Genomic DNA, 25,136 nt, shown 5'->3' with positions numbered 1-25,136 from the left:
AGATGAATGCATGAATGCATGGATGGATGGACAGATGGATGCATGGATGGATGGATGGATGGCCATATGGTTGCTGCAGTTTAGATTCTTCATCCTAATTAATAATATATTATGCTCTTACAGTTTTATAGCAATTTCATTCACATCTGTTATCTCAATTTATTTTCACACAGTGGATAGCTTACAGACATTAAAATGAAAATGTTGGTTTTTCTCTCTCCTCTCCTCTCCTCTCCTCTCCTCTCCTCTCCTCCCCTCCCCTCCCCTCCCCTCCCCTCCACTCCCCTCCTCTCCCCTCCTCTCCTCTCCTCTCCTCCCCTCCTCTCCTCTCCTCTCCTCCCCTCCCCTTCCCTCCCCTCCCCTCCCCTCCCCTCCTTTCCTCTAAACTGGAAAGAGAAGTTCCTCCTTGAAGAAGGCTTGCTTGATAAACCCTGCCCCCTGGTGCTCAGCTCTAGGCTTTGTCCTGCGTCTGATGGCGGTAGCTGTTAGTACCTTTCCATTGTAGCCATATATCTGTTCATTGTTTATTGTTCATGGGTCCCCAATTAGAACACAGTGAATAATTGGATTGTTTTGTCACCACCCTTCCCCACCCCACAAAGACCATACAAAACATGAACATGTGGCTGGAATTGCCTGACAAATACCAATTGCCAACTAACTTCAAGACCTAACCTGTTTTCACAGGAATTACAACTATTTGCCTTTTGACGCCAAGAAGCCCTGTGTGTACTTTATCAGTTCTTGGGGAGACCAGATGTTTAGGCTGCATTGGTCCAACATGCTGGAGAAAATGGCGGACCTGCTGGTAGGTGACTCTCACAGGTGATGGATTTGAACATTGGGCAGCTGGAGGCAAAAGGGACCTTTTCATTCACACAGTAGAGGGTCTTGACCTTAATTTAAATGCAAATAAATTGTGGCTGCTACATGAGGGCACGTAGTTTCTACCTTCTGGACCTAAGGGAATGAGAATATGTTTTGACTTTAAATAAAACTGTCCGGATTAGAATCTCTGTTCTGCTTCTTAACATTATAGGACCTAAGGATAGACTGTTTTCCTAATCAGGATATTAGGGCAGGAGATAGACAACTTTCTCACAGAACTGATGGAGCCTGGCTTCAACTGATGGAAAATCCTACACCCTTCCCATGGCAGAGAATTGCCTATACGGTGAAGTCCTGCCACTTCTCCAGTCCTGCCTCTCACATCCTTTCTCCCTTGTTCCAAGCGCACTGGACTTTTTGTTTCTCGAAGAAACCAAATTCCTTTATGCCTCATAGCCACCTCCATGATGTTCTGTCTGCCTGAGCTACTTTTCCCTCCACGCTTTGCCTATGTAACCCCTTAACCTCCACAGTACAGTTTCAACTACTTCCTCAGACAGGCCTTCTGACTTCTCCCCCTTACTCTCTCCTGTAATACCCTGTACTGTACCTTCAGGGCTCTCCGGATTTTACAATTGATTGGTGTGTTTATTTGGTCAATAACCATTTCCTACTGTTCTGTGGCATCTGGCATAGTACCCGGCACCTGAAAAGGGCCAATAGTTATTTGAGGGATTGAAGGGAAGTATTTATAACAGGGCCAACATACAACGGCTGCCAGATTGTTCCACCCAACCCCAGGGAGGAAGGCACCCCTGGGAACTCTGCTTCTCTGGGCTCCTGAGCCTGCCCTTTGTGGTTTCTTTGTGCCTGCTCTCGTTATTTCTCTTCTCACACCACACAGCTCATTGGGGCGCCCTCTACTTTCTGTCCTGCCATGCCTCACCAGGTGACCCTCTTATTCCATGAAAGCCTACGCTAAGGAAAGAACAAATTTCTCTCTCTCTTTTGCTTTATAATTCTGTCTCTAGTTGTGTGAAACAAAGCATTGCCTCTGGTCTCGGGGATTCCAGGCATCATGGAGATAAGAATCTGAGGGCGATTTGGTGTCACATTATGTGGAGGCCACAGACTTGCTTTGTAAGGCTGGTTTTGCTTCTCCTTCAGGCAAAATATCTTAGACAGTTTATTTATAGAATTAATCCAAGCACTGCAGCAGCGCTGGCCTGGAGGAGGGGTCCCTCTGGTTCTACAAGGTCTATCCCACTCCAGTAGGTAAACGCAGTTACCTGGCGCGGAGGGGCGTGGTTTGCTGTAGGCTGGTCCCGCCTCCACTGTGGGCCCAGCGAACCAATCCTCGAGGCCCCACCTTGGTGGTGGTGGGGAGAAAAATGGCGTCCCCCCCAGTCTCTTCTCCACCACCCGGTGTCCCAAAGCACTCCTTTGGAGCCATCCTCATTGTGTCACGGTCGCAGACGAGACTCCTGTGTCCCGGCGCTTGACAAACCAAAGCAGAATGCCTCCCTAGAGGCCATAGCTGCCTTTACCATTCGTTTCCAATTCCTTTCTCAGTGCCAGGATCCCTGCCATGGTTGGTGTATCATGCCTAACGTGACTGAATGTTTGTTTACTAAGCACTAGGCACCGTCTGAAGAAGTCCACACCTCTCGAAGGTGGTGCTGTAGGTGGGCACTCTTATCACCTGACTTTGCAGAAAAATGGGCATGCGGGGGTTAGTTCAGTCATAAGGATAGAGTCTGGATTTGAACAGAGGTTGCTTGACCCTACACCTATATTTTTAACCACTCCACAATTTGTCTGTTCTTATAGTGAGGGGGAAAGAGGGAAACATATGTCCCCAGACATCAGACTTTGATGTGTAATACTATTTTTATAGATTCTGGCAAAGCAGTGATAACATGCCTTTTGAGTGCCGTATCCCTCCATTGAGTGCCACTGAATGGAATACTAGAATTTAGGCCTAAAAAGAAAAGTATGATTATTAAATACGCAAGCATAAAGCCACTGTCATATACAACCTGTCCTCTTCTCCTCTACCACCTTACCCGCTGCCCCAAACTCCTATAATCAGAAGAATTGATCCCCTTTAAATCAGGATTATTCAGTATTACTATATTCCCATATAATCAATTGACTTGAACGTTGCTTTTGAAGTGTTTTATGTCATATCTAGTTTGATCTCCTTTGTTAGGTATTTCCTGACATGAGTTTCCCCCCACGGTAGACGCCAAATAAAGGATTCCCTGTTAGGAAATGATCTGGAATAGGAATGATGAGTTTGAGCCAGGCAGGAGAAGTCTTGTATTTGGACAGATTCCAATGAAGAAAAGGAAGTTTCAAAGTTAGAATGCAGCAGCATTTCCCAGTTTAGACACGAGAAAATGAGGGAAATCTTCCTTCATTTCTAAAACACAAAATCAGCAAAATATGTCTGAGATACTTCAATCAGGGTCTCCACTACAGTGTCTCCTTCTGCCCCTCAGCCCTCTACCCCTATGGTTTGTTTCCAGGAAGAAAGTATAGAAGAAGTGAGAGAATTGATCAAGGTTTCAGAGAAAGCATCAGAAGATAAATTGAAGATGGTGCTCAGTGACTTCATCAGTCAAAGCAGGTACCGGGAGAACAGCTGGCATGTGGGTTGCTGAGCTTATATGGAATCAGCTTTTAATTACCTTAGAAAATAGTTGATTTCACATGCATTCAGATAGGCATTTTATAGCGTTCTATCCATCTTTATTTCGTTCAGTAATTTAGCCAGCACTTGTGGGCTCACGGTTGCTTCCTGACACTTAACTAAAGCATAAAACAAAGGAAAAAAAAAAAAAAAAAAGAAGAGGGATAAAAGAAAGACTCCCTGCAGAGACTTTTTAATGAAGCAAGAAAAATGCTAGTAATGTTATGCCAAGCATGCGTCTACATCTGGTAGATACTCAGCAACTATTTGACAATTAGATTGGATAATAAATCAAATACCGTTTAGTAGAATTTTTTCAGATAACGTAGCAAACACCAATTAAGGACTCTGATTCCAGGTGGCAATCAATAATAATAAAAGATTTAAAAATAGAGTGTATTAGTTACCTATTATGGAGTAACAACTCCCAAATTTAGTGACTAAACAGTATGTATGATCTCTGTTTCTGTGGGTCAGGAGTCCAGCTGTGGCTTAGCCACAGTTTAGAGCCTCTCAGAGACGCCAATCAAGGCATGGGCTGGGGCTGCAGTTACTGAAGGCCCGGTGGGCAGGCTTCACTGCCAAGCCCACTTACATGGTTATTTGCGAATTCGGTTCTTCATGGGCCAGTGGATTGAGGACTTTAGTTCCCTGACTGCTTGTTGGCAGTCAGCCTCAGTTCCTCACCACGTAGGCTACTCCAGGCTCCTTCTCACGACATGGCAGCTGACTTCATCAGAATGAACAAGCAAGAAGAGTCAGAGCATGCCAGCAAGATGGAAGTCATGGTCTTTTATAACCTAATCTTGGAAGTGACCCCCATCACTCTTGACATACTCTACTATGAGCAAGTCACTAGGTCCAGTGCACGTTCAAAGGGAGGGAATTACACAACGGCAAGAAAAGCAGGAGAAGGTCACTGGGGGGGGGGGGGCATTGTAGGGGCTTGTCTACTACAGAAGGAAACAACCTGGATTGACTCTTGAAATTAATTAGGTGAAGAGTTGGGCAAAAATGAGAATTTATCATAATGACGGGTGCCTGGGTGGCTCAGTCAGTTAAGCATCGCTTGATTTTGGCTCAGGTCATGATCTCAGTGTGGGGAGATTGAGCCCTGTGTTGGGCCCCACACTGGGCATGGAGCCTGCTTAAGATTCTCTCTCTCTCTCTCTCTCTCTCTCTCTCTCCCTCTCTCTCCCTCTCTCTCCCTCTCCCCCTCCTCCCTTGCTCATGCTGTCTCTAAATAAAAAAATGAAAGAAAGAAAAGAAAAGAAAAAAAGATTTAGTCGTAATGGAAGCAACGCGAAGGGGTGGAGATTCATTTGATGGAAGGCAAAATCTAATAGATAGGGGGTAGCTAAATAGCTAAATTCTGGTGTTTTGCTTTATAAGTTCTGTCTTTGCTAATCTCTCAGTTACCCATCATTTTTGCTTTATAAAAGGAAAGCAAACAAATAAATATATAGATTTCTTTCTATCTTTATTTCTTTCTCATTTCTCATTATAGAAGCAATATCTATCAGTGTTGCTCCTGCTGTGAGCTAAGTGTGACCTGCAATTCTCTTTAAGCATCTTTAAAAAGCTTCATGGTCTCATATTTCTAGAAACTGTTTGTGGGCAAATTATAGCTCAATAATTTTCTATATGGGGCTACTTGGGGTGATGATCATTCCCCTTTCCCTACAAGTTTACAAGCAGCTGAAAACATATTTATGAGGGTCAGGCAGAGATCAAAATGTTAATTTTGTATTTGGTAACCTTGGATTTGAGAAAGCGGCTTGGACCTGAGGTCAAGGTGGGCTTCCTGTTTCCTCCCCACTGCGACCCCTTCATGGTGAGGCAGCTGGACTTCTGGGGCTTCTCCCCAGGAAGGGACAGGTCACTTGCCACAAGAAGGTGAGGAGGCCGTCCACAGGTCACAGCAGGCTGGGTATGAAAGATGAAGAATGAACACAAACAGGTGCCGTGGTCATTTACTCCAATTTGATTGAGGGAATCAATGATTTTTCCCCCCTGTGAGAAAGGGAGAGAGAAATCAGAAGTGTCCACCATGTCTCATTAAGCTGGTCCATTCGGGAGTGGAATGGAGTCTCTTGGGTGTCTCAGAAGGTAGACGTGTGGCAACAAGATACCTTCTTCAATATATAATTCTTTATATTCTTTTTAAAAATTAAGAGAAAATGGGGTGCCTGGGTGGCTCAGTCAGTTAAGCATCTGACTTCGGCTCACGTCATGATGTGGTTCATGGGCTCGAGCCCCCTGTCGGGTTCTGTGCTAACATCTCAGAGCCAGGAGCCTGCTTTGGATTCTGTGTCTGCCTCTCTCTCTGCCTCTCCCCTGCTTGCACTCTCTCTCTCTCTCTCTCTCTCAAAAATAAACATTAGGGGCGCCTGGGTGGCGCAGTCGGTTAAGCGTCCGACTTCAGCCAGGTCATGATCTCGCGATCCGTGAGTTCGAGCCCCGCGTCAGGCTCTGGGCTGATGGCTTGGAGCCTGGAGCCTGTTTCCGATTCTGTGTCTCCCTCTCTCTCTGCCCCTCCCCCGTTCATGCTCTGTCTCTCTCTGTCCCAAAAATAAATAAACGTTGAAAAAAAAAATTAAAAAAAATAATAAACATTAAATTTTTTTTTGTTTTAATTAAAAAAAAAATAAAAATTAAGAGAAAATGTCACTTGACTAGTATGTCCAAAGAGAATTGCTAGTGAGGTTTCCGACTCTGACGTAGGACCGGGGAGTGTGGTGTTTTCCCCTTTTGTTTCCTTTGTTGTTGATTTTTTTCTTCACAGTATTACATGCTCATCTTACCAAAAGAAAAAAAAAAGGTAAAATGTATGAAGAAAAAATGTTCTCAATTCTCTCTCCAATCCCATTTTGCAGAGACAAGTTGATTTGTCCTCCTGGGCTTTTTATCCTGTGCATTTGCGGACCCACACATTCATGAAAACACTATATTTTTCCACAAATGTCACACATTTTGTTCAGCAGGTTGCTTTTTCACTCCACAAACTAGCACTGGAATCTTTCTACAGTTGTATGTGATGGTCCTCAGTATTTAATTGTGTGATATGTGTCACTTACTTAACTGGTCTCTGATATATTAGTTGCTTCTAATTATTTTGCTACTATAAACGATGCTACAATAAGCATTACTGTGTAAACATATTCTTGCAAAATTTTTCAGTTGTTTTTGAAGGACAGAATTCTAACCTAATTTTTGGATCAAATTATATAGACGTTTAATTTTTGGCAAGTGCTGTCAAATCGTCTCTTAAACAATTGGTGGAGGAGAGTGACTATTTCCCCACCTTAACTATTATCCAATAGGTGAAAATGGTATTGATTTTAATTTGCATTTCACTTTTCACTAATGAGGACCGTATCTTATTTCCCCATGTTTTAAAGCCACTTATATTTCTTCTTCAATTACATGCATAACCTCTACCATTTTCTTATTGACCACATTTTTAACATCATCCCTCCAAGTGTTACTACTCGTCATTGGTAGAGTTTTTAACATGGGAGGACATACTCCAGTATGGAGTCTAAAATATTTTTTACATACAACTTTTCAGGAAACTCTTGGTGTGTGTTAAATGTGTAAGATGATGGAAAACTGCATTATTTTACGTTTGATGTTATGACCTTGGATAGCAATCACAATAGATATGTATAGGAAACGAAGTAGGAAAACAAACCTCTATTCCCCAAAATTAATGTGGGGTCTGGGGATCATTTCCAATCCTCGCTTTGTCTCTTAGAAAAGTTAGTGCACCATTGCTTAATTCTTTGTTGTTGTTTTTTTTAATGTTTATTTGATTTGGAGCTAGAAAGAGAGCGAGTAGGGGAGGGGCAGAGAGAGAGAGAGAGGGAGAGATCTGAAGCACTGACAGCAGAGAGCCAGGCCTGATGCGGGGCTCACACTCACCAACAGTGAGATTATGACCTGAGCCAAAGTCCCACACTTAACTGACTGAGCCACCCAGGTGCCCCCACCACTGCTTAATTCTAAATGAGAAATCTTGGTTCTGTGGCTCCATCAACTTTCCCATTGTATTGCAGGAAGTGTATGTGCAAATCTCTGGAACATAAATGGATTTTCACTAAGTAGGTTTCCAAATTGTTATTCTTCTCTTATAGTGCCTTTATCTCTGAAGCAGAAAAGAAGCCCAAGATGTTGAACCAAACCACTTTAGATAAGAAACGACTTACGCTCTGTTGGCAGGAGCTGGTATGTGAAAATCTATTTATACTTTGAACAGAATTAAAACATGTGCTTTAAAAATAAACCTCATGGATGAGGCATAGGTCATAGACCAGATGAGGATAATGTTCTAAAGGTTCTACATCTGCGTGATGTAGAAGCATGAGTGAGAAGGGAGTAAATGGGTAAGTTGGAAAGGAATGAGCATTTATTGAATGTTTATAAAATGATCTGGAAGCCCACCAGTCCTGTATCCTATTCTGATGGATTTCCTCTTTGACCATTTTCTCGACGTTTATATTTTGTCAAAGGCATAGACTTCTTTGCCTCACAAACGGAGAGACCAAAAAATAACTGTTGTTCTCCTGCTCAGTTTTCTTCCATTAAAAATTGTGAAGAGGTGTAAGCTTTCTTGACCATCAGGGCAGGAGCTGATACCTCTCTGTGCCCTGGAGAACCCGCGCAGCTCTGCATGCCTCACAGATCCTCAGTCCCTGTTGAATGAGTGATGGTTGAGAAATGCCAGACCAGGTTAGACCCTGGCTTATCTCACCTCGAAAATTCAGCTCCAACGGTGGCACCAAGGGACATTTTGTAGGAGGCCATGATAATTCTGCAAAGAAAAACGACTCGGTGTTTGATTGGTCAGGGGCATTTTGAAGATGCAAGTGGGGCTCAGCGAGATTAAAGGATTTTTTTAAAGGTCACAGTTAATTAATCATCGTCTAGACACTAAGACCCAAGTGTCGAAACTGGGTCACCTTTCTTTCCAGGAGAATAAACAAGGGTTTATGTACTCCGCCTCTGTACTCCAAGGGAGGCCAGATTTTCACTGTATAGATCTTCCTCCTACCCCATTTCTTCTTTAGCCCCTCCGGCTGCCTTTCCCTGTCTCTGCAACATCCATGCACTACATATTGCCCACAGAGCTCTGTATTGAGAAATACAGAGTTTTCTCGACATCCAGCAGTCCTTGACCCACACGAGTCCACGCTTTCAATATCTTGTAGCGGCCCAGCAGTCCCTCCTCATCTCTGGACCTGTATTTCCACCCTCCCAGTGGACACATCACTGCTTGTCTCACAGCGCCTCCAACTCAACCCATCCTATTAAACCCATCGGCTTCCAATCTGACTTTGTTCCACATCCTCTGTTAGCACGACCAGCTGCAGTTGTTGCTCCAACCAGAAGCCTAGACTCAACTTTAAATCTTTACTCCTAACCCTCCATAGTCGATCTGACCACAGGCCCTGTTGCTTCCTCCCCTTAAAGACTCTGGAACTTGTTCCACTTCTTCATCCTCAGAGTTGCTGCCTGAACTGAGTTCCTTAGCACCCACTAGGCCCAGACCGTGGCTTCCTCCAGCCCAGACCACAGCCAGAATGGTCTTCCTAAAACACAAACCTGATTAGATCGCCATTGCTTCAAAAATCACTGGCATTTGTCAGTCCTACATACCTTCTATCTGTAATTGGTTCCTCTGTCTGGACTTTCCTTTCTCTTCTTATCGCCTGATGAATTCCATTCCTTTTTAAAGACCCAGTGTAAATGTCATGGCATCTATAAAACCGAGCTCTGCCTTTCCCTGGTCCCCTGATGTTTTGCACATATATTGCTTTTAGCTCACCAAACTGTCACGTCTCAGGGAAGGAAGCCAGTGTCTTCCCCTGTCCTAGGCCTTGGCTCCTAGGACAGTACCTGATACAAAGCAAGTATTTAGTCCTTCTGGCCAGCAGGTACCTAAGGCTTCCTATGTGCCAGGCCCTGTGCTAGGTGCTGGGAACATAGCGCTGTAAGTACTTGGCACTCGCCCGTGAGGAATTGATTGATTGATTGACTTAGTCATTCTGCAAACATGTATTTAACACCTGCTATGTGTCAGGAACTCTGCCAGACACTGAGAATAAGTAAGAACAAGGTAAGAACAAACCAGAGGAGGTCCCTGCCCTAGTGAAGTTTACATTTTAGGGGAGTAGACGGAAGATAGAAAGGTAAGCAACAACTAAACAAAATGATTACAGGTTATGGTTATGAAGGAAATTTTGTAAGGCCATGGTGATCAGGAAAATGTGGGGGACGGGACGCAGTGGTGACATTGAGGCTGAGGCTTGGGAAGGAACGAGCCGTGCAGAGTCCAGGAGGAGCATCTGAACAAGAGGAAAGCCCATGCACACCGGTCTTGAGGTCGGACTGACCTTGATGTGTTCTGGGCCTTCTTGAGGACCAGTGTGCCTGGGGCCCAGTGTATGAAGCGATACAAGATGAAGCAAAGAGTAGGCAAGGCCCACTCACGCAGGGTCTCAGAAATCACTGTAAATGTTTGGGATTTCCTCTGTACAAAAACACGGCTGAATGGATGTTCCAAACTCTCAGACGGCTGTGAGGAGCAATGAGGATTAATTCAGCAGGTAGGGCTTTGCCTGGCACAGGGTAAGAACTCAATACGTTTTAGTTACTGGATTTGGGTCCTGGCTAACAGAGCCATGGGACCTTGACAAACCTTTGACTTTTCCAGGCCCTGGCTTCTCATCTATCAAACAAAGGTGAGATGATATTCACTGCCTCCGTATGTCTATGACATTTCTATTAAATGGGCAGTGTGCACACTGGCAGACCCTGAAACAGCCCCATGAATGGCTTGGTGTGGAACTTAACAAGCACCTTCAGGATTCTCCAGCGACAGGACAGTACTTATGTCCAGATATCTAGAAAAACCCACATGGACTCCTGTCTTGTTTCAGGAAACAATGGCCAAGGAAGCCAAGGCAATCATTCAGCAGCAGAAGAAAAAATTATCTCTTGATGAAATGATCCATGAAGCTGAAATCTTTGTGGAAAAAATCCGCTTCCTTGTTGATGAGGTAATCAACTCTAAAGGCAAACTTCCTTTGGGAGATTAGAACAAATATATTCCTAGTGAAGTTTGAATGTTTGATAAGGATAAAAGGTGGAGAGCAATGCTTTCTTCCAAGCCCTGCAGAGCTGAGCAGTCACTATTAGTTTAGGCATGAGAATGGAGATTTTTAAATTAAGCCAAACATGTACAGTTTTATTGATTTTTTAATGAAGCCTGAGTATTCAGCAGAAATAAAAAGCTTGTTCCTTAGTGGAATCAAGAAAAGTCAAAATAAGTATGGGACCTTTGATTAGTTTTCAACTGTAAGTGGACTTAAACTCTATCCAGTAAAAGTCAGAACAGCTTCTCCTTTAAAGTTAGTTGTAAACAGTATCTTTTGTGACTTCTAGAATGTTCTAAAAAGGTCCACATATTTGCTTCTGTCAGATGCTGGGTTTTTTATGGGAAGGTTTCAAGGAGAGGTACAGAACATTACTGCTTCTGCCAATCTCAAAAGTTGTATATCTTGTTGCAAATCCATCATTCCCTGGGGACATAATAAACAGTGAGACAGGAAGTCATTTTAACAGATTCAGGAATTTTAATAAGCACCCAGAAGGTTCAAACCAAGCATCAGGACTTCAGGTCTGTGACTGACCAACCCTCTGGCTAGGGAAACCTCCTCAGTGATGTTTCTATTTCCGTATAAGGAGAGAAGGGATGCCTCTTGGAGAACAAATTGTGCCAGAGGATTATGGGGTTAGAGAGGCAGAGCACCCACTTCGAGCCCAGGAAAATAAAAGCGTACTTTGTGACAATGTACCTCCCTTTTGATTGGGTAGCTATGTTGGCTCAGAAATATGCATTTCAAACACAACATAATGGGCCTCTTGGCAGGGAATTCTGTAATTCCTATCTTGATTAGCTCGATTTTAAAGTAGAATTTAATGTGCAAGTTAGTCAAATTTCTCCTGAATAACAGCCTAAAATAGAGCTAAAATACTTGGCAACCATATTTTAGGTCTAAAGTCCCTTGTAGAATTGTTTTTCCTTCCTTAAGAGCAAATAGAGGGGTGCCTAGGTAGCTCAGTCAGTTAAGCATCCGACTTTGGCTCAGATCATGATCTCACGGTCCGTGAGTTTGAGCCCCACGTCAGGCTCTGTACTGACAGCTCAGAGCCTGGAGCCTGCTTCAGATTCTGTCTCCCTCTCTCTCTGTCCTTTCCCCACTTTCACTGTCTCTCTCTCTCTCTCTCAAAAGTAAATAAACATTAAAAAAAAAGAGCAAATAGAAAGACATTCATGGATTTTTGTTTTTGCTTTTTTTTTTTTTTTTTTTTTTTTTGAATATTCTGGAAAGCTACCTGGCTCTTAGGGGGACCAATGTTTGAGGCTAAATCATTACATGATTACAAAAAAACAACAACAAAGGGGAAGGTGTTTGTTCCATAGATGGAGAAAAGTAGGTCACCAAAGATGCCAAATCATGGGTCCAACTTGCGTATCCTCAAAGCACAATAGCCAAGTTGGACATACGGGGTTTGTATGTACTTAGAAGTCATGACATAAGGCTTTCTCAAAGAAGCTACACTTAACTTGCTTGACTGCATAGATGTTTAAGTGCCTTGATGGTTTAAGTCACAGAATGTATTTTTCGGACAGGGACTATTTCCGGGAGGAGAATTCCGGAAGGGTACTTGTTAAGCACCAACCCATCAAATCCATTCCCCTCTGTTGCCACAGCCACAGCACACCATCCCCGATGTCTTCATCTGGATGCTCAGCAACAACAAGAAGGTGGCATATGCCCGCATCGCCTCCAAAGACGTGCTCTATTCCCCTGTCGGTGAGCAGATGGGCAAACACTGTGGGAAGATCAAAACTCATTTCCTCAAAGTAAGTCTGCACTATTTTTGACTCAACGATAGGAAATCTCTGATTTTCCTGAGTCTCTCAGCATTCTTCCTGTGTGTCCATGTCCCTGACTTTCCCCCCAAACTTTCAAAGGTCTGAGGACAGACAGCTGAAACACCTTGTCTCCTCTTGATTCGAACTGTGATTTAGTAGACCGTCTTGAGGCTGAGTATTCCCCAGTTTTCCAATTACCATGTCAACAGACATAAAGTTGTTTTTTTTTTAATGTAGCAGATGTACCTCAAGGTTGCTTTAATTTTTATTTCTTTGGTCACTAGGAAAACCAACCATTTTTCTATTAGTTTTCTCTCTACCTTTTCTCTTGTGTGATTTGTCCGTGGCATCTCTTCACATGAGTTCATCTATGTTTAAAAAAAGAAAACTTTCAAGGAAAATGACAAGAGAAAAGGTTTGTATTTCACAGAACTGGCAGTTCGGGATTCCTGGTGGCTTCCAATTGTGAAATTTCATCTAGGTTCCCTATACCCTTCATGAAGACCGGGTCACCTGATGCCTCCCCTGAGGCCTCACAAGTGGACAATCATAGGTAGACTCTCTGGATGGATCCTACTGTTTCTCAGTCAAAATTGGAACCTTTCTTGGAGACCCTGGGTATTCTACCTATACTATAAATTTCTATCCCAGAAATAGACTTGAGAAAATATGGAGAAAGAGTGGTCCAGGGGCTTGACACACACCAGTGACTGACAAGAATGTATAATTTGACTGACTAACTCTTCCCAACTTAGAGTAGATTTTCCTGGAAATTGTAGTTCTGATTTCTTGCTACAACATCATTATCTTCCACTGCCCGCGGGGGAGGGGGAGAAGGCTTATTAACCATGCTGTACGAAGAACGGTGAAGAGATAACAGTGTTTAACTGAGAAGAGAAGATTTGATGTCTTGATAGAGATTTTTAGTGTTTGTAGGGCTACCACATGGATGATGAATTGAGTGTGTGTGCGTGCGTGTGTGTGTGTGTGTTTCCAGAGGACATAACCAGGCCACATGATAGCTGTTACAGGGAAATGGTTTCCTATATGGAGGTCCATATTTGGTCTTAGTCCCTTTGATACAAATATGGCAATGGGCAGCTACACTGGGTAGCCTCTAAGTGCCATCCAAATGTTAGAGTCTCCCTTAGATGTGATTATCAAATGTTGCAGACAGAAGAGGCAGCAGGGGATAATGGCTTAATGCTTAGGCTCTGAAATGAGGTGAATCCGGGTTGGAATTTGTACTAGTTTATCAGGGCGGCTGTAACGAAGTACCACTAAGCGGCTTAAACAACAGAAACGTATTGTCTCACAATTCTGAGGGTTGGAAGTCTTAGATAAAGGTATCGGCGGAGCCAGGCTCCCTCTGAAAACACTGTTCTAACTCCTGGCAGTTCTTGGCTCGTAGGAGCATAACTCCAGTCTCTACTCTGTGCTCTCCCTGTGGGTGTCTGTCTTCAGGCGATGTCCTTTTTGTAAGAATCACACTCCAGTTTAGGTTCGTGTTAACTGTATCTTCCATGACCCTATTTCCAAATAAGGTCTTATTCTAAGCTACTGGGTGTGAGGACTTCAACGTCTGAAGTTTAGGGGAATACAGTTTTTAACCCACTACAGAATTCTGGGGCTAATATTTACGAGCTGCATGACTTTGGGCAAGTTACTTAACATCTCTGTGTCTCCTATTCCTCACCCGTCAAATGGAGGTGATGCTGAGGGTTAAGTGGATAATTGCCCATGAAGAACAGAGTGTGTATCATCCAGAGTAATCACTCAATCAGTGTTGGTGTTCAAACAAATGGGCATCCAACATCTAGAGGATGTTTCTGGAATTGTATGCCCCTTCATATCTGGTGAAGTATTTGTGGCTCGTCATGTATGTTACTTTCTGTCATGTGGATAACATGACTTTTAAACCGATCCCTGTGAAACTGTAACCGAGAAAAAATGTTCACTCTAGTTATTTACCGCAAATGTCAGGGCTTCTCTTCAACTGTCTCCGTCCAAGGGATTCTGGGGTCACGAGAAACATTTGTCCTAAAAAAAGCAAATTGTTTCAGAAAATGCTAGAAAATCAGTGTAAAGTTATTTCCTCCCAAATATTTTGATGTATGCCGGATTTATTTAAAATTAGAGCAAAGAACAACTGTCAAATAAAACCAGAGGATGGACACAACTGAGAGTTCAGAACCTTCACCCTGCGGCCCTGGCTGACGTCTTTGTCTGTTATTTTCTTTCTGCCGTTGGGATTACTTTGGGGGATAGCTTTTTAAATGTTGAATTCACTTGCACTGACTTGATGAAACATCTTGATAAGATGATTCAGCAAAACTGTTTCCATTCCTGATTTGATTGTCACCGTTGCTATTCATTCCCTTTCTCCACCTCTCTTTATGCCCTTTTCTCCTCACCCAAATGGTAAATCTGAAGAAAGAAAGAGCAGCATCAGGGAGGCAAAGTGTTTACCCTCCTGCCACTCACTCTGGTTTCTTAGCTGAGAATTAAACGTGCAGGAAGACAGAGCATAGAATGCAAACATCCAAAATCTCTAGGCCAGAGTTTCCCCAGAGTTTATGCTGTGGAACAGCCCTCAGCTCCGTGAACTTCCATGTTCAAACCCATTTGGGAGGTTGCGGGTGCACCCTCTCGTGGGGTCTCACGGTGCCCATTAGCTGGTAGAAGGCTTCCAGAAGTTCTGCAGTCAGGAAACATCTTTATCTTTTACAGCCCACGCTTGCCAACCTTATTCATCTAGAATAGTTATTTACAAATGTTGGGAAACTACTTTTACTAGGGGTCCAGTTCAGAGAATGTTAATCTAGAGGAAACTAAAATGCATTATCTTAAGTCACATGGCCAAATAAATAGTAAATAGTAATAGTAAATCATAGTTCCTGGTTCCATGATCTTTCTCTTTAAAAAAAATTTTTTTTTAAATGTTTATTCATTTCTGAGAGAGAGAGAGAGACAGAGACAGAGCACGAGCAGCGGAGGGGCAGAGAGAGAGAGAGAAAGAGAGGGAAACACAGAATCTGAAGCAGGCTCCAGGCTCTGAACTGTCAGCACGGAGCCTGACACGGGGCTCGAACCCACCACAAGATCATGACCTGAGCCAAAGTCAGAGGCTTAACTGAGCCACCCAGGCGCCCTATCTTTCTTTTTTTCTAACTTAAATATATTCATAATGCTATAGTGGACAGGGTGGAGTCACTGGAACAAAATTTGCTAAGCTCAGCTCAATCCACCATCCAAAAGAGCAGAGCTCTCCCACTTCGGTCTCATCCGCACCTTACCCGTAGTGGCCATCGGGTGGAAAAGCACACCCGTGTCCAAAAGCAAACTCCCTGTGGGAGGAGCTGGATGTGCTCAGAGTCCAACAAGAGGGTGACGTTCCACTTTCCTTTTCTCTTTGCCTGGAATCATGGCTCCATGTGAGTCCTGCCAGCTGGACTCCAGAGAGCCCCTCCTTGGTCTTGCCTCCATCTTTATCCTGTCTCTCCTGAGTCCAGTCACTTCTCAGGACTCCCGCTTTCAATCCACTTTTCCCTAGGATGCAGCACAAAGTGATGACTGGGTCCTGCCACACACAAACGTCAACAAAGCAAGCAAACCCTCTCTTTCTGATACTGGTTGACCAACTTCAGCACAATTTGTGTGAATTCCCATCTCTTGCTCCATTTTCTGACTTGCCAAGACTTCCCCTGTTTTTAAAAGCCAGCCGGCATTCACCAGGACCTCTGGAGGAGGTGGGTGGGGCTTGGGAGGGGCTAAGACTGTAGCATTCTGTCTCATGCGGTTTGTATACATTGGTGATCATAGTTTTTCAAGGCACGTTTGCTTTCTTTAATTATTTTGTTTCCTCTCCCCGCCCCCCCCCCCCCCACCACCACCTTACCATGCTATTCTCAAAAGGAAAGACACTGCAGTGGTTGGTCAGGCTTTAGGAGCACACAAGAGAGAAAAGCCAACTGGAGAAGTGAGGGAGCCAGGGGAAGACACCCCAGGCTAAACATGCACATACAGTTGAACAGGAGATACTCTTTCTGAAAGCACTTAGGAGCATGCTCAGTCATGTTGCGGGGGTTCCAGCTGGGATTCCCACGCGAGATATCCTGCAACGTCTTGCAAGCAATTTCAGTTTGTGTATTTTTTAAACGACGGGTAAACTGCAAACTCTAGGAGTCCATTAGTGGTCCTTACGTAACATTTCCCAAGATGTTAGCTGAGTTATCGGTCCTAATCGCGAATTCACACACCCGTGTTGTTTTCACAGCAGCAGGAATGAATGATGCTTTTGCTGTTGTTTTACTTTAAGAGTAAAGCAAAGGATATCAGACCTGCTTGGGGCCACGCAGGTAGGAAGTTAAGTCTTGTTCAAGTACTTACCACTGTGGTCATTGACCAGCAGGATCAACACCATCAGGGAGAAATGCAGAATCACAAGACCTACTGAATCGGAATTTACATTTTAGCCAGATGCCCAGGCAGTTCACGCAGATAGATCAGTGTGTGAGGAGCCCTGGCTAAGAGTATGGGCTCTGGAGCCAGGTAGAGCAGGGTTGAGTCTTGGGTCATTCTTGCCTCTCTCTGTGATGGTAGACACTCATCTTAACCTTTCTGAACCTCCATTTCTACATCTTCAAAGTACACATAATAAAGATATTTACTCTTCATTCACCATGAAGATGAATGATAACCTGTGGCTTGTTAACAGTATGTAAGTACTAAGACACGGTGCGTGCAGGGAGAAACATGAGAGAGACCTAGGACTGTGTAAGCGCTCAACATAGGTGAAGCAGGATTGTTATTAGGAAAATAAATTAATGAGCTGACAAATATTTATTGAGTACTTCATGAATGCCAAGCAGTCTTTTGGGGACGTCACTGCGAACTGACAGATAAAAATCCCTGCCTTTGTGAATCAATATCCTAGTGATATCTACAAATGGCAAAGGGATTACTTTTTATTACAATAGAATAACCGTAGGCTCTCATAAATATTTGTTTTATTGAACAAATGCTCAATGCATTTTAGCTATTATTATTGTTATGGTTATTACAGAAGTGATGAGTTGAGGATTATTTCTTATAATTTTTAAAATTATGAGTTGCAGAGCGGTTATCTTTACCAACAACAAAATGACCTTTTTTTTTTTTTTTAAGCTGAGTAAATAATGGCATCCCACTCCCTAAAGAATAAAATCTGAACTCATCCACATAACGAGCAGAATTCCTCATCCTCGTCTGTGTCATTCTTTGCCCCAGCTCTTTCTTTTCTAAAAACTTTTAGCAAATCCCTTCCTGGCACGGAGTGAGCACTCACTAAACATTAGCCTGTATCACCACTGTTAGTTCCCACCCCTGTGTCTTTGTTCATGCCTTCCCTCTTCCTGGGATGCTTTCTCTACTGGTCCAGCTCCTGAAGTACCCACTAAAGCCCAGGAAAATGTTTGACTCCTAAAAAAAATAGAAACACCTGCTCCTACTTTTCTGTTCCCTTCGTTTCTCTCTTACCCTTGACCTTGCATTTGAATAAAGGACTACAAGTCGGTTTCCTTGTGAGCCAATGAAGGGAGGCCGGGGAGGGGGGGGGTTGTCTTGATCATTCTGATGCCTTCCTGACCCCACTGCTTTAGTGAGGCCTAATGGCCCTTCAGGTAGTTGCTGAATTGAGTTGCTGAAAATCCATTTAAGGGACCTGCAGAGCGAGAGAGAAAGGTAAACAGCCATGCTCAATTTTGGATTCAGATGCTCTCCACGGGTGCCTTGGAAATTGTCAGAGCACGCTGTGGCCTCTCATGTAGGATTTTGTGATTCCTTCTGGAAAAAAAGTGGTGCCGAAGAAAGTGGACAATATCGATAGGAAATCCTAAGAAACGCTAAGTGACCCTTGGAAGAGTCAACAAAATCTGGAGAGGTAGCTACTCTAAGAATGAAGATCTAGGCAGCAGTTCTGAACACAGCCAAGTCTGGGGTTTGGAACCCCTTCAGTGGGGAAGGAACCCCCTAATGCTGGTGACTGAGGAATAAAGAAGCCACGCTACACTGAGTTGTATCCTCCACACCTTGAGAACACATTCACCCACACGCATTCATCTGTATGTTGCACAGACTCAAACCACCTACACGAATACACACGTGAACACACAGATGCAACCAAACATAAACATAAATCCAGATCTGAGTACAGTCAAAGGGGAGCATGCAGGGTGGAAAAGGAATTTGAAACCACGCTGCATGAGGGGGGGATGAAGGGACTAGAGATGGTTAGCCAGGAAGAAGGATGTGGTAGGGCGGGTAGGTCCCTTCAAGCACATGGGGGCCTGGCCTCTGGAAGAAGCAGCACACGAGTCCCTCTGAACGAAGCAAAGACGTAGATGCTGTGGTTGGGATTCCAGGTGCTTGGAAGTTCTGGGAAGGGATATTTCTTTCTTTTTTTTTGGGGGGGGGAAGGATATTTCAGCTCAGTGTGGGAAGAGGCAAGCTTTGGGGGTAGAGTCCAGCATCTAGAATGGAATTATCTCCTCTGGGTTTTGGTCCTGGTTCTGTCACTTGAAAGCTGAGTGATCTAAGGGAACTTCGTTAACCTCTCTGAGCCCGAGTTTCCTCATATATACAAACAGGGGCAATAATCATACCTTCCTGGTAGATTTAAATGATCCAAGGCTCAGAAGTGTCTGTTTTAGCTTCAGGCCCACTAGACCTGGATCCTCCTCTGGGACTGTGCATGGTGGCAACTGGGGTCATCAGTCTCATTTTGATACGAGATTACGGGGCGCCTGGGTGACTCAGTTGGTTAAGCATCTGACTTCAACTCAGGTCATGATCTCGCAATTTGTGAGTTTGAACCCCGCATCCAACTGTCTGCTGTCATTGTAGAGTCTGCTTGGGATCCTCTGTCCCCTTCTCTCTGCCCTCCCCAGCTGTGCCCTCTCTTTTTTCACAAATAAATAAACATTGAAAGAAAAAAAAAAAGATTATGTCCTGAGAACTGCTCTCTGAATACCTGCCCTGGTTGTGTCCCCAGATCCACAGGACCTCTTTTCTCAAAGAGTGAGCCTCCTCCTAACAAAGTGGTCTTCCTCGTAACCTTTCCCCAGCTTCCTGGAAAACGGCCGGCTGGTTGGTCAGTGCAAGCGAAGGTCGACCTGTACCTGTGGCTGGGCTCCACCAGACATTCCGGTGCCATTTTGGACAACTTGCCAGCAGGCTATGAAGCAGAGATGTCCTCCAAAGTGGCTGGCACCCATCAACCCCCGGCCAGCCTGCTCTACCCAGGTATGATGCCCACCTGACAAAGAGGGTCAGTAGGTGTCTCCAGTGGGCTTCTGAGAAAACAATGAGAAGGATGGCATGCATGGGCTGTTTGCACATTATTTTAGGATCAACTCATTTCCCTCTTAAAATAGAGTTTCTAAATTTTCTTCCTTACCTTCCAATTGTCCCATCTCAAAAGAATAAAGTGAAATCGTTAAATACATCTGGAGTAAAAGTTATAGTTTTCTGCTAATGGAGGGCATTGCAATTTGAGTTTCTTGGTAGGCAGATCATGTGGACTGAGTTTGCATTTGAAGCAGAAGATGCCTTTTAAAACACATCAGTAAGTTCTTATGCTGATATGACCTGTGCAATTCCTTTTACATGGCACTAGGGTTTTGACCTGTAAACAGTGGGCATTTGCACATGCCAGTAATGACCCAATGGGAACTGGCATCATTGGGGTCCCTTGTGTTTCTTCAGCTTGGTTCCTGATGTGGTCACTTTGAGAAATTCAGCGTGTTTTATATAATCCTTTCTTCTATGCAGATAGTTTCTATGAATGCCATTATGTTTACATTTTCATATCATTTTGGATTTTGTTATAAGTATTAATGTCTTACAGTAGCAATTTGCTTTCTCTTTCCAAATTGCTTCAATTTACAGGATCTTTGCTGCTGAATTCAGACAGAATAGATGACAGTTTTGCCTTAACTTCAATTGAAGTTAAGTTTTGAATTGAGCCATTGTTGGAAACACAGGAGAATTGTCCACAAATCCAGGCTTTCTTTGTTACCCAAGACTCGTTTGATGTCGGTTGACCTTAACTGCCAATGGAATCCAAGTGGTTCCATAGTTAGAAGGCTCTGGAGATATTTATCCAGAGGTTCAGCTCATGATTTCTGTGCCCGGTGTCAATGTATAAGAATGAGGAAAGCTCAGCCCTATTTGGAAAATGCATGGCCCATACAATGTACCAAGCATTGTTCCATCTACTTTATGAATTATATTGAATTTACTTGTCACATAAACCCTGGGCAGTTTCTTCATTTTACAGAGGGAGAAAGGATGTATCAGAAATGCTTGGAATTGTCCAAGATCCCACAGCTAGTAAATGACGAAGTCAGCTTCTCCAAACTCTGCTTTATTTCCATTGCTTTCCATCCTGTCTTTAAAGAGGTCTCATCTTGGGCATCTGGGTGGCTTAGCTGGTTAAGCATCTGACTTCAGCTCAGATCATGATCTCGCAGTTCACGAGTTCAAGCCCCATGTTGGGCTCTGTGCTGACAGCTCAGAGCCTGGAGCCTGCTTTGGATTCTGTGTCTTCCTCTCTGCCTCTCTCTCTCTCTCTCTCTCAAAAATAAATAAACCTTTAAAAATAAAAAAAAAAAAGAGGTTTTATCTTTGGGTGAAAGACACTCATATCAAATTACCTTCTTATTTCTATAGATTCTATCTCTGGAGATCGAAGGTACCCAGACATATTGCTGTCCCAGCTGCTAACAATTCAAAGGAGAAGAAAGACTTTTTCAAGAGCTTTCTGATCCTCTGCAGTGTGTTATTTTCATGGAGTGACCTAATAAACTTTCTCTGCTGTGCACTGACATTGATGGCTTTGGCTGCCTTCCAAACCCACTGGAGAATTTTGTTTCTTCACTCACTTGGTGCTTCAGAAAATATCCATCCAGCCAATAATTAGCTTGTACCTACATATGGCAGGCATGGTGGGAAAATTAGTGGGGGATGTAGAGATGAGAGAGGGGTCATCTGGCCCTCGAGTGGGGGCAATCAGACACATCTCTACCAACCGCAAGTAGAAAATGAACTACCACACAAAAGATGGATCACCAAATTGTGAGAGCGAAGAGGAAACGGACTTTATCAGTCTAAGGGACAGAGCTGATAAGAGGTTTCCGAAAAACAAAAACCTTGACCAAATAAATGGTTCCCCCTAGCGTTGTGCAGCATACTGCCTACGTGGCTGCAGCTGGGGGCTCTGAGGGACACCCAGGTGGCCCCAGCTGCCACCATCACAGGTCACATTACAATGAACAATAGTAACAGCCACACCAGCATCTTTATACCAGTTTTAAAGTTATTCCCATGTGTCAGGCACCTAGTCCTTTGATCTCCTACATTAACCCTCTGAAGAAATATTATTACCCCCATTTTATAGGTGGGAAACAAAGGCACAGAGAGGGTTAGTAACTTCGTGTGAGTCCATGTACAGACCTGTGTGACATAAGCCTAGGAGTGGCATGGGAGGGAAGAAGAGGGGGCATCTGCACCCTTAATTTAACAAAGTAATGCTAGTCAAACTGGTATGGAAGAGTTCCTGCATCCCAGTCCCCACATCAATGCAAAACACTGATATCCTGAACACAATATAGTATTGCCTTTGGGGAAACAGGGAACAGGAGTGGGTAAGGGGGTAAAAAGGAGCAAGTGAATATAAAGAACAAGAGGGGCTTTACAAAGCCCCATGAACCCAGGAATATGACAGGTCCACTCTTACTTGGGACGCCCCCACTGAACCCTCATCTGCCCTCACCTGCAGCCCCCTCTCTGCTCCCATCCTGTCACCAGATGTGCTCACTCCTGCCTTTAATTAACCTCCGTGCCCTCTGCCTGTATCTCTCACAGGACGCTAGTTCCTGGCCTCCTGTCACTGGGATGTAGATGCTGGTCTTATATTCTGCCCTCTTCCTGGAGCTCCCCGAGGGCAGAGGGCAAGGGCTGTCTTAGCCACTTCACAATCCTTAGACCAGACCGTACCTGGTACACAGTAGGCGCTCAAGATGACATTGGCTGGCTGAATGGAAGAATGGATGAGTGGTTGACTCAAGAGTTTATGGAAGCACAAGCTATTAGTGGAGCAGCCCCTTTCTTACACACACATGCACATGCGGGCCAGTGGAAGCAGGAGAATTACTAAAACACAAAACGTGGTCTTTTAGAGGGGCGCCCGGGTGGCTCAGTTAAGCATCCAACTTTGGCTCAAGTCATGAACTCACCATCCGTGAGTTCGAACCCTGCGTTGGGCTCTGTGCCGACAGCTCAGAGCCTGGAACCTGCTTTGGATTCTGTGTGTGTGTGTGTGTGTGTGTGTGTGTGTGTGTGTGTCTTTCCGCCCCTTCCCTGCTTGCACTCTGTCTCTCTCTCTCAAAAATAAATAATAAACATAAGAAAAAAATGTGGTCTTTTAGAAAGAGAAGGTGAATTTGGAATCTGACAGAAATGAAATCCAGGCTCTGGCATTTGATAGCTCTGCAAACCTGGAAAACGTGTGTAGCGTATTTTGTGAGCCATTTCCCTTATACATGTACGGGGATGATTATGATGATTATCTATGTAATCACAGGGCTCTTATGAAGATCAAAACCCATGATGTGGTGAGGGGCCAAGGAGAATGCCTGGCTCCAAAGTTCCCCTTGGATACCCCCTCTCCCCCTTTCTTCACTGCTTCTGTTTCAGTCTAGAGGTGGGTGGTGCTCCCAGTCTTGGCCTCTGGACACACTCACAGACGCACACGGCGCACAGACACCTGTTTGTACTCGCTGTTGGGGAGCGCCCACTGATGCCTGCCTGTTTCCATTTGTCCACAGCCCGGCATGTCTTTCAGCTGAGAGCGCACATGTATCAAGCCCGGGGCCTCATCGCAGCGGACAGCAGTGGACTCTCGGACCCCTTTGCCAAGGTCACATTCCTTTCCCACTGCCAGACCACAAAGGTAACCAGGGAAGCCCGCCTGCCTTCTCATGGCCCACAGCTGATCCACAGCAGAGCCCAGCAAAGAAAACAGCAGGGGCATGTTGCAAATACCTGTGTCTCTGGGTATGTTGATTTCAGACGCCAAAGCACACATGCAAGGAAGGATTGCCGTGCAGAAGGTCTCTTGTTCCAGTGTGACCCATTGTCCTGCAGCCGAGATAGCATGCACCTGTAGTGAAGGAAGGGGGCTGGGGAAGAGGGATGAGGAGGAGAAGGGCACATCTAGCCCACCTGCCCAAGTGCTGGGCACAAGGCCAAGTTCAGTGGGGGAACAAACACATGAGAAAACAGCACACAGACATGGCTGCATGAGGCTTATGAACCAACGTTTATTGAGGGTTCTTGGTGGGGAGGAGCGTTTTCCAGTTTTGTAGTCAGGAATCCCTAGACTTTGCACTGTTTTCTTTCTACTCACCAGCTGGGGGATTTGGGACACTTTCAAATTGTGCAATGTGGTGTCTCCCTCTGGAAAACACTACTTCCTAATGGATGGTGTGAGAATTAAAGGAAGTGGGTCTACCCTGCTTTGCTCTGGGCTCTCTCCCTTTCCTATACACTGAGTGCTGAAAAGTGAGAGTGTTCCTAATCAGTGGACATCCAATTGGATGCTTTTCCCATTAGATCGTATTCTCCAAGGACTGACTCTGTTCTTTGAGGATTCCGTGTTCTGAGAGAGGAGAGTTCACAAAGGATTTGCTCATCTCTGGGAGTTAAGACAAACACCAAGGGCCCAAAGAGACCTGAGGTTATGTTCTAGGTCATCTACTCTCTGGCCACATTTACTCACTAAACCTCCATCTGTCGTCTTAAAATAGGACTGTTGTCAAGAAGCCCAAAGTTAAGTGTATAAAGCGATTGATGAATGGAGGCTGTTATATTGGCTAATGTTACACGGGTTGACATTTCTCTCCAGAGTGAGGCCTGTAACCTGGGAGATTGCATTTGATTTGTGACCTGCAGACTGAGAGCATCTTGTCCATTTCTCCATCAGCTGCGGAGTTTTTGCTCTGTGACAGGTCCTTGCTGGGCTCAGGGGCTGCACCATGAAATATGCCATAACATGGGGCTATAGAAAGACTTCCAAGAGCCACGGGAGAGGGATTAGTTCTGTGGGGGTGGGAATCGAGAGAGACCCCAGAAGGAAGGTGACCCCATCCTCAGTGAAGGAGCATGAGAACACATGAAGCATGAGGGCTCCAGACTACTTTCTCTTCTCTGTGTTTTCAGGGGTAGTGCATAGGTCAGTGATGACAGTATAGACTCTGGAGCCACATTGTTTGGGTTCAGGTCTAAGCTCTTTCATTTGCTTGTTGTGTGACCTTAAGCAAAGCTCTCACGATGATGACATTGTATCTATTTCCCAGAGGGTAAACCACCTAGGACAATGCCTTGCTTGTAATCTTTATGTGACTCCTTGTTATTGTCACTGAGGCTTCCCACCAGAAGCAAGGAGGATTCTCAAAGGGTGGACCCCTGGGGCCTTCCTCCATCTGCCACAAAACTGTGGGGTTCCAGGCCCTGGTGATCTCGGGGCCCTGGATGGGGAGGGGGTTTGAGTGAGCTCATTGGGCTGCTATGTGATTAATTTCCTATTTTGCCTCTCTATACAGTAGCTTTATTTGATTCAGACTTATATCT

At 44.4% G+C, this 25,136-nt stretch overlaps 1 protein-coding gene across 1 annotated transcript in view; it reads left to right on the top strand.

Annotated features, from left to right (window-relative positions):
* Window positions 1–25,136, top strand: part of FER1L6 (fer-1 like family member 6) — a 155,406-nt gene that overhangs the window by 65,424 nt on the left and 64,846 nt on the right. Inside the window, exons 14-20 of the mRNA XM_045453740.1 lie at window positions 688–808; window positions 3,360–3,460; window positions 7,660–7,750; window positions 10,465–10,584; window positions 12,303–12,455; window positions 19,571–19,748; window positions 23,333–23,457. Coding sequence (XP_045309696.1) covers window positions 688–808; window positions 3,360–3,460; window positions 7,660–7,750; window positions 10,465–10,584; window positions 12,303–12,455; window positions 19,571–19,748; window positions 23,333–23,457 — 889 coding nt within the window. The remainder of the gene's footprint in view (window positions 1–687; window positions 809–3,359; window positions 3,461–7,659; window positions 7,751–10,464; window positions 10,585–12,302; window positions 12,456–19,570; window positions 19,749–23,332; window positions 23,458–25,136) is intronic.

The sequence above is a fragment of the Leopardus geoffroyi genome, chromosome C3 (assembly GCF_018350155.1).
Source record: "Leopardus geoffroyi isolate Oge1 chromosome C3, O.geoffroyi_Oge1_pat1.0, whole genome shotgun sequence".
Lineage (NCBI taxonomy): Eukaryota > Metazoa > Chordata > Mammalia > Carnivora > Felidae > Leopardus > Leopardus geoffroyi.
This window is presented reverse-complemented; position numbering and strand designations above follow the sequence as displayed.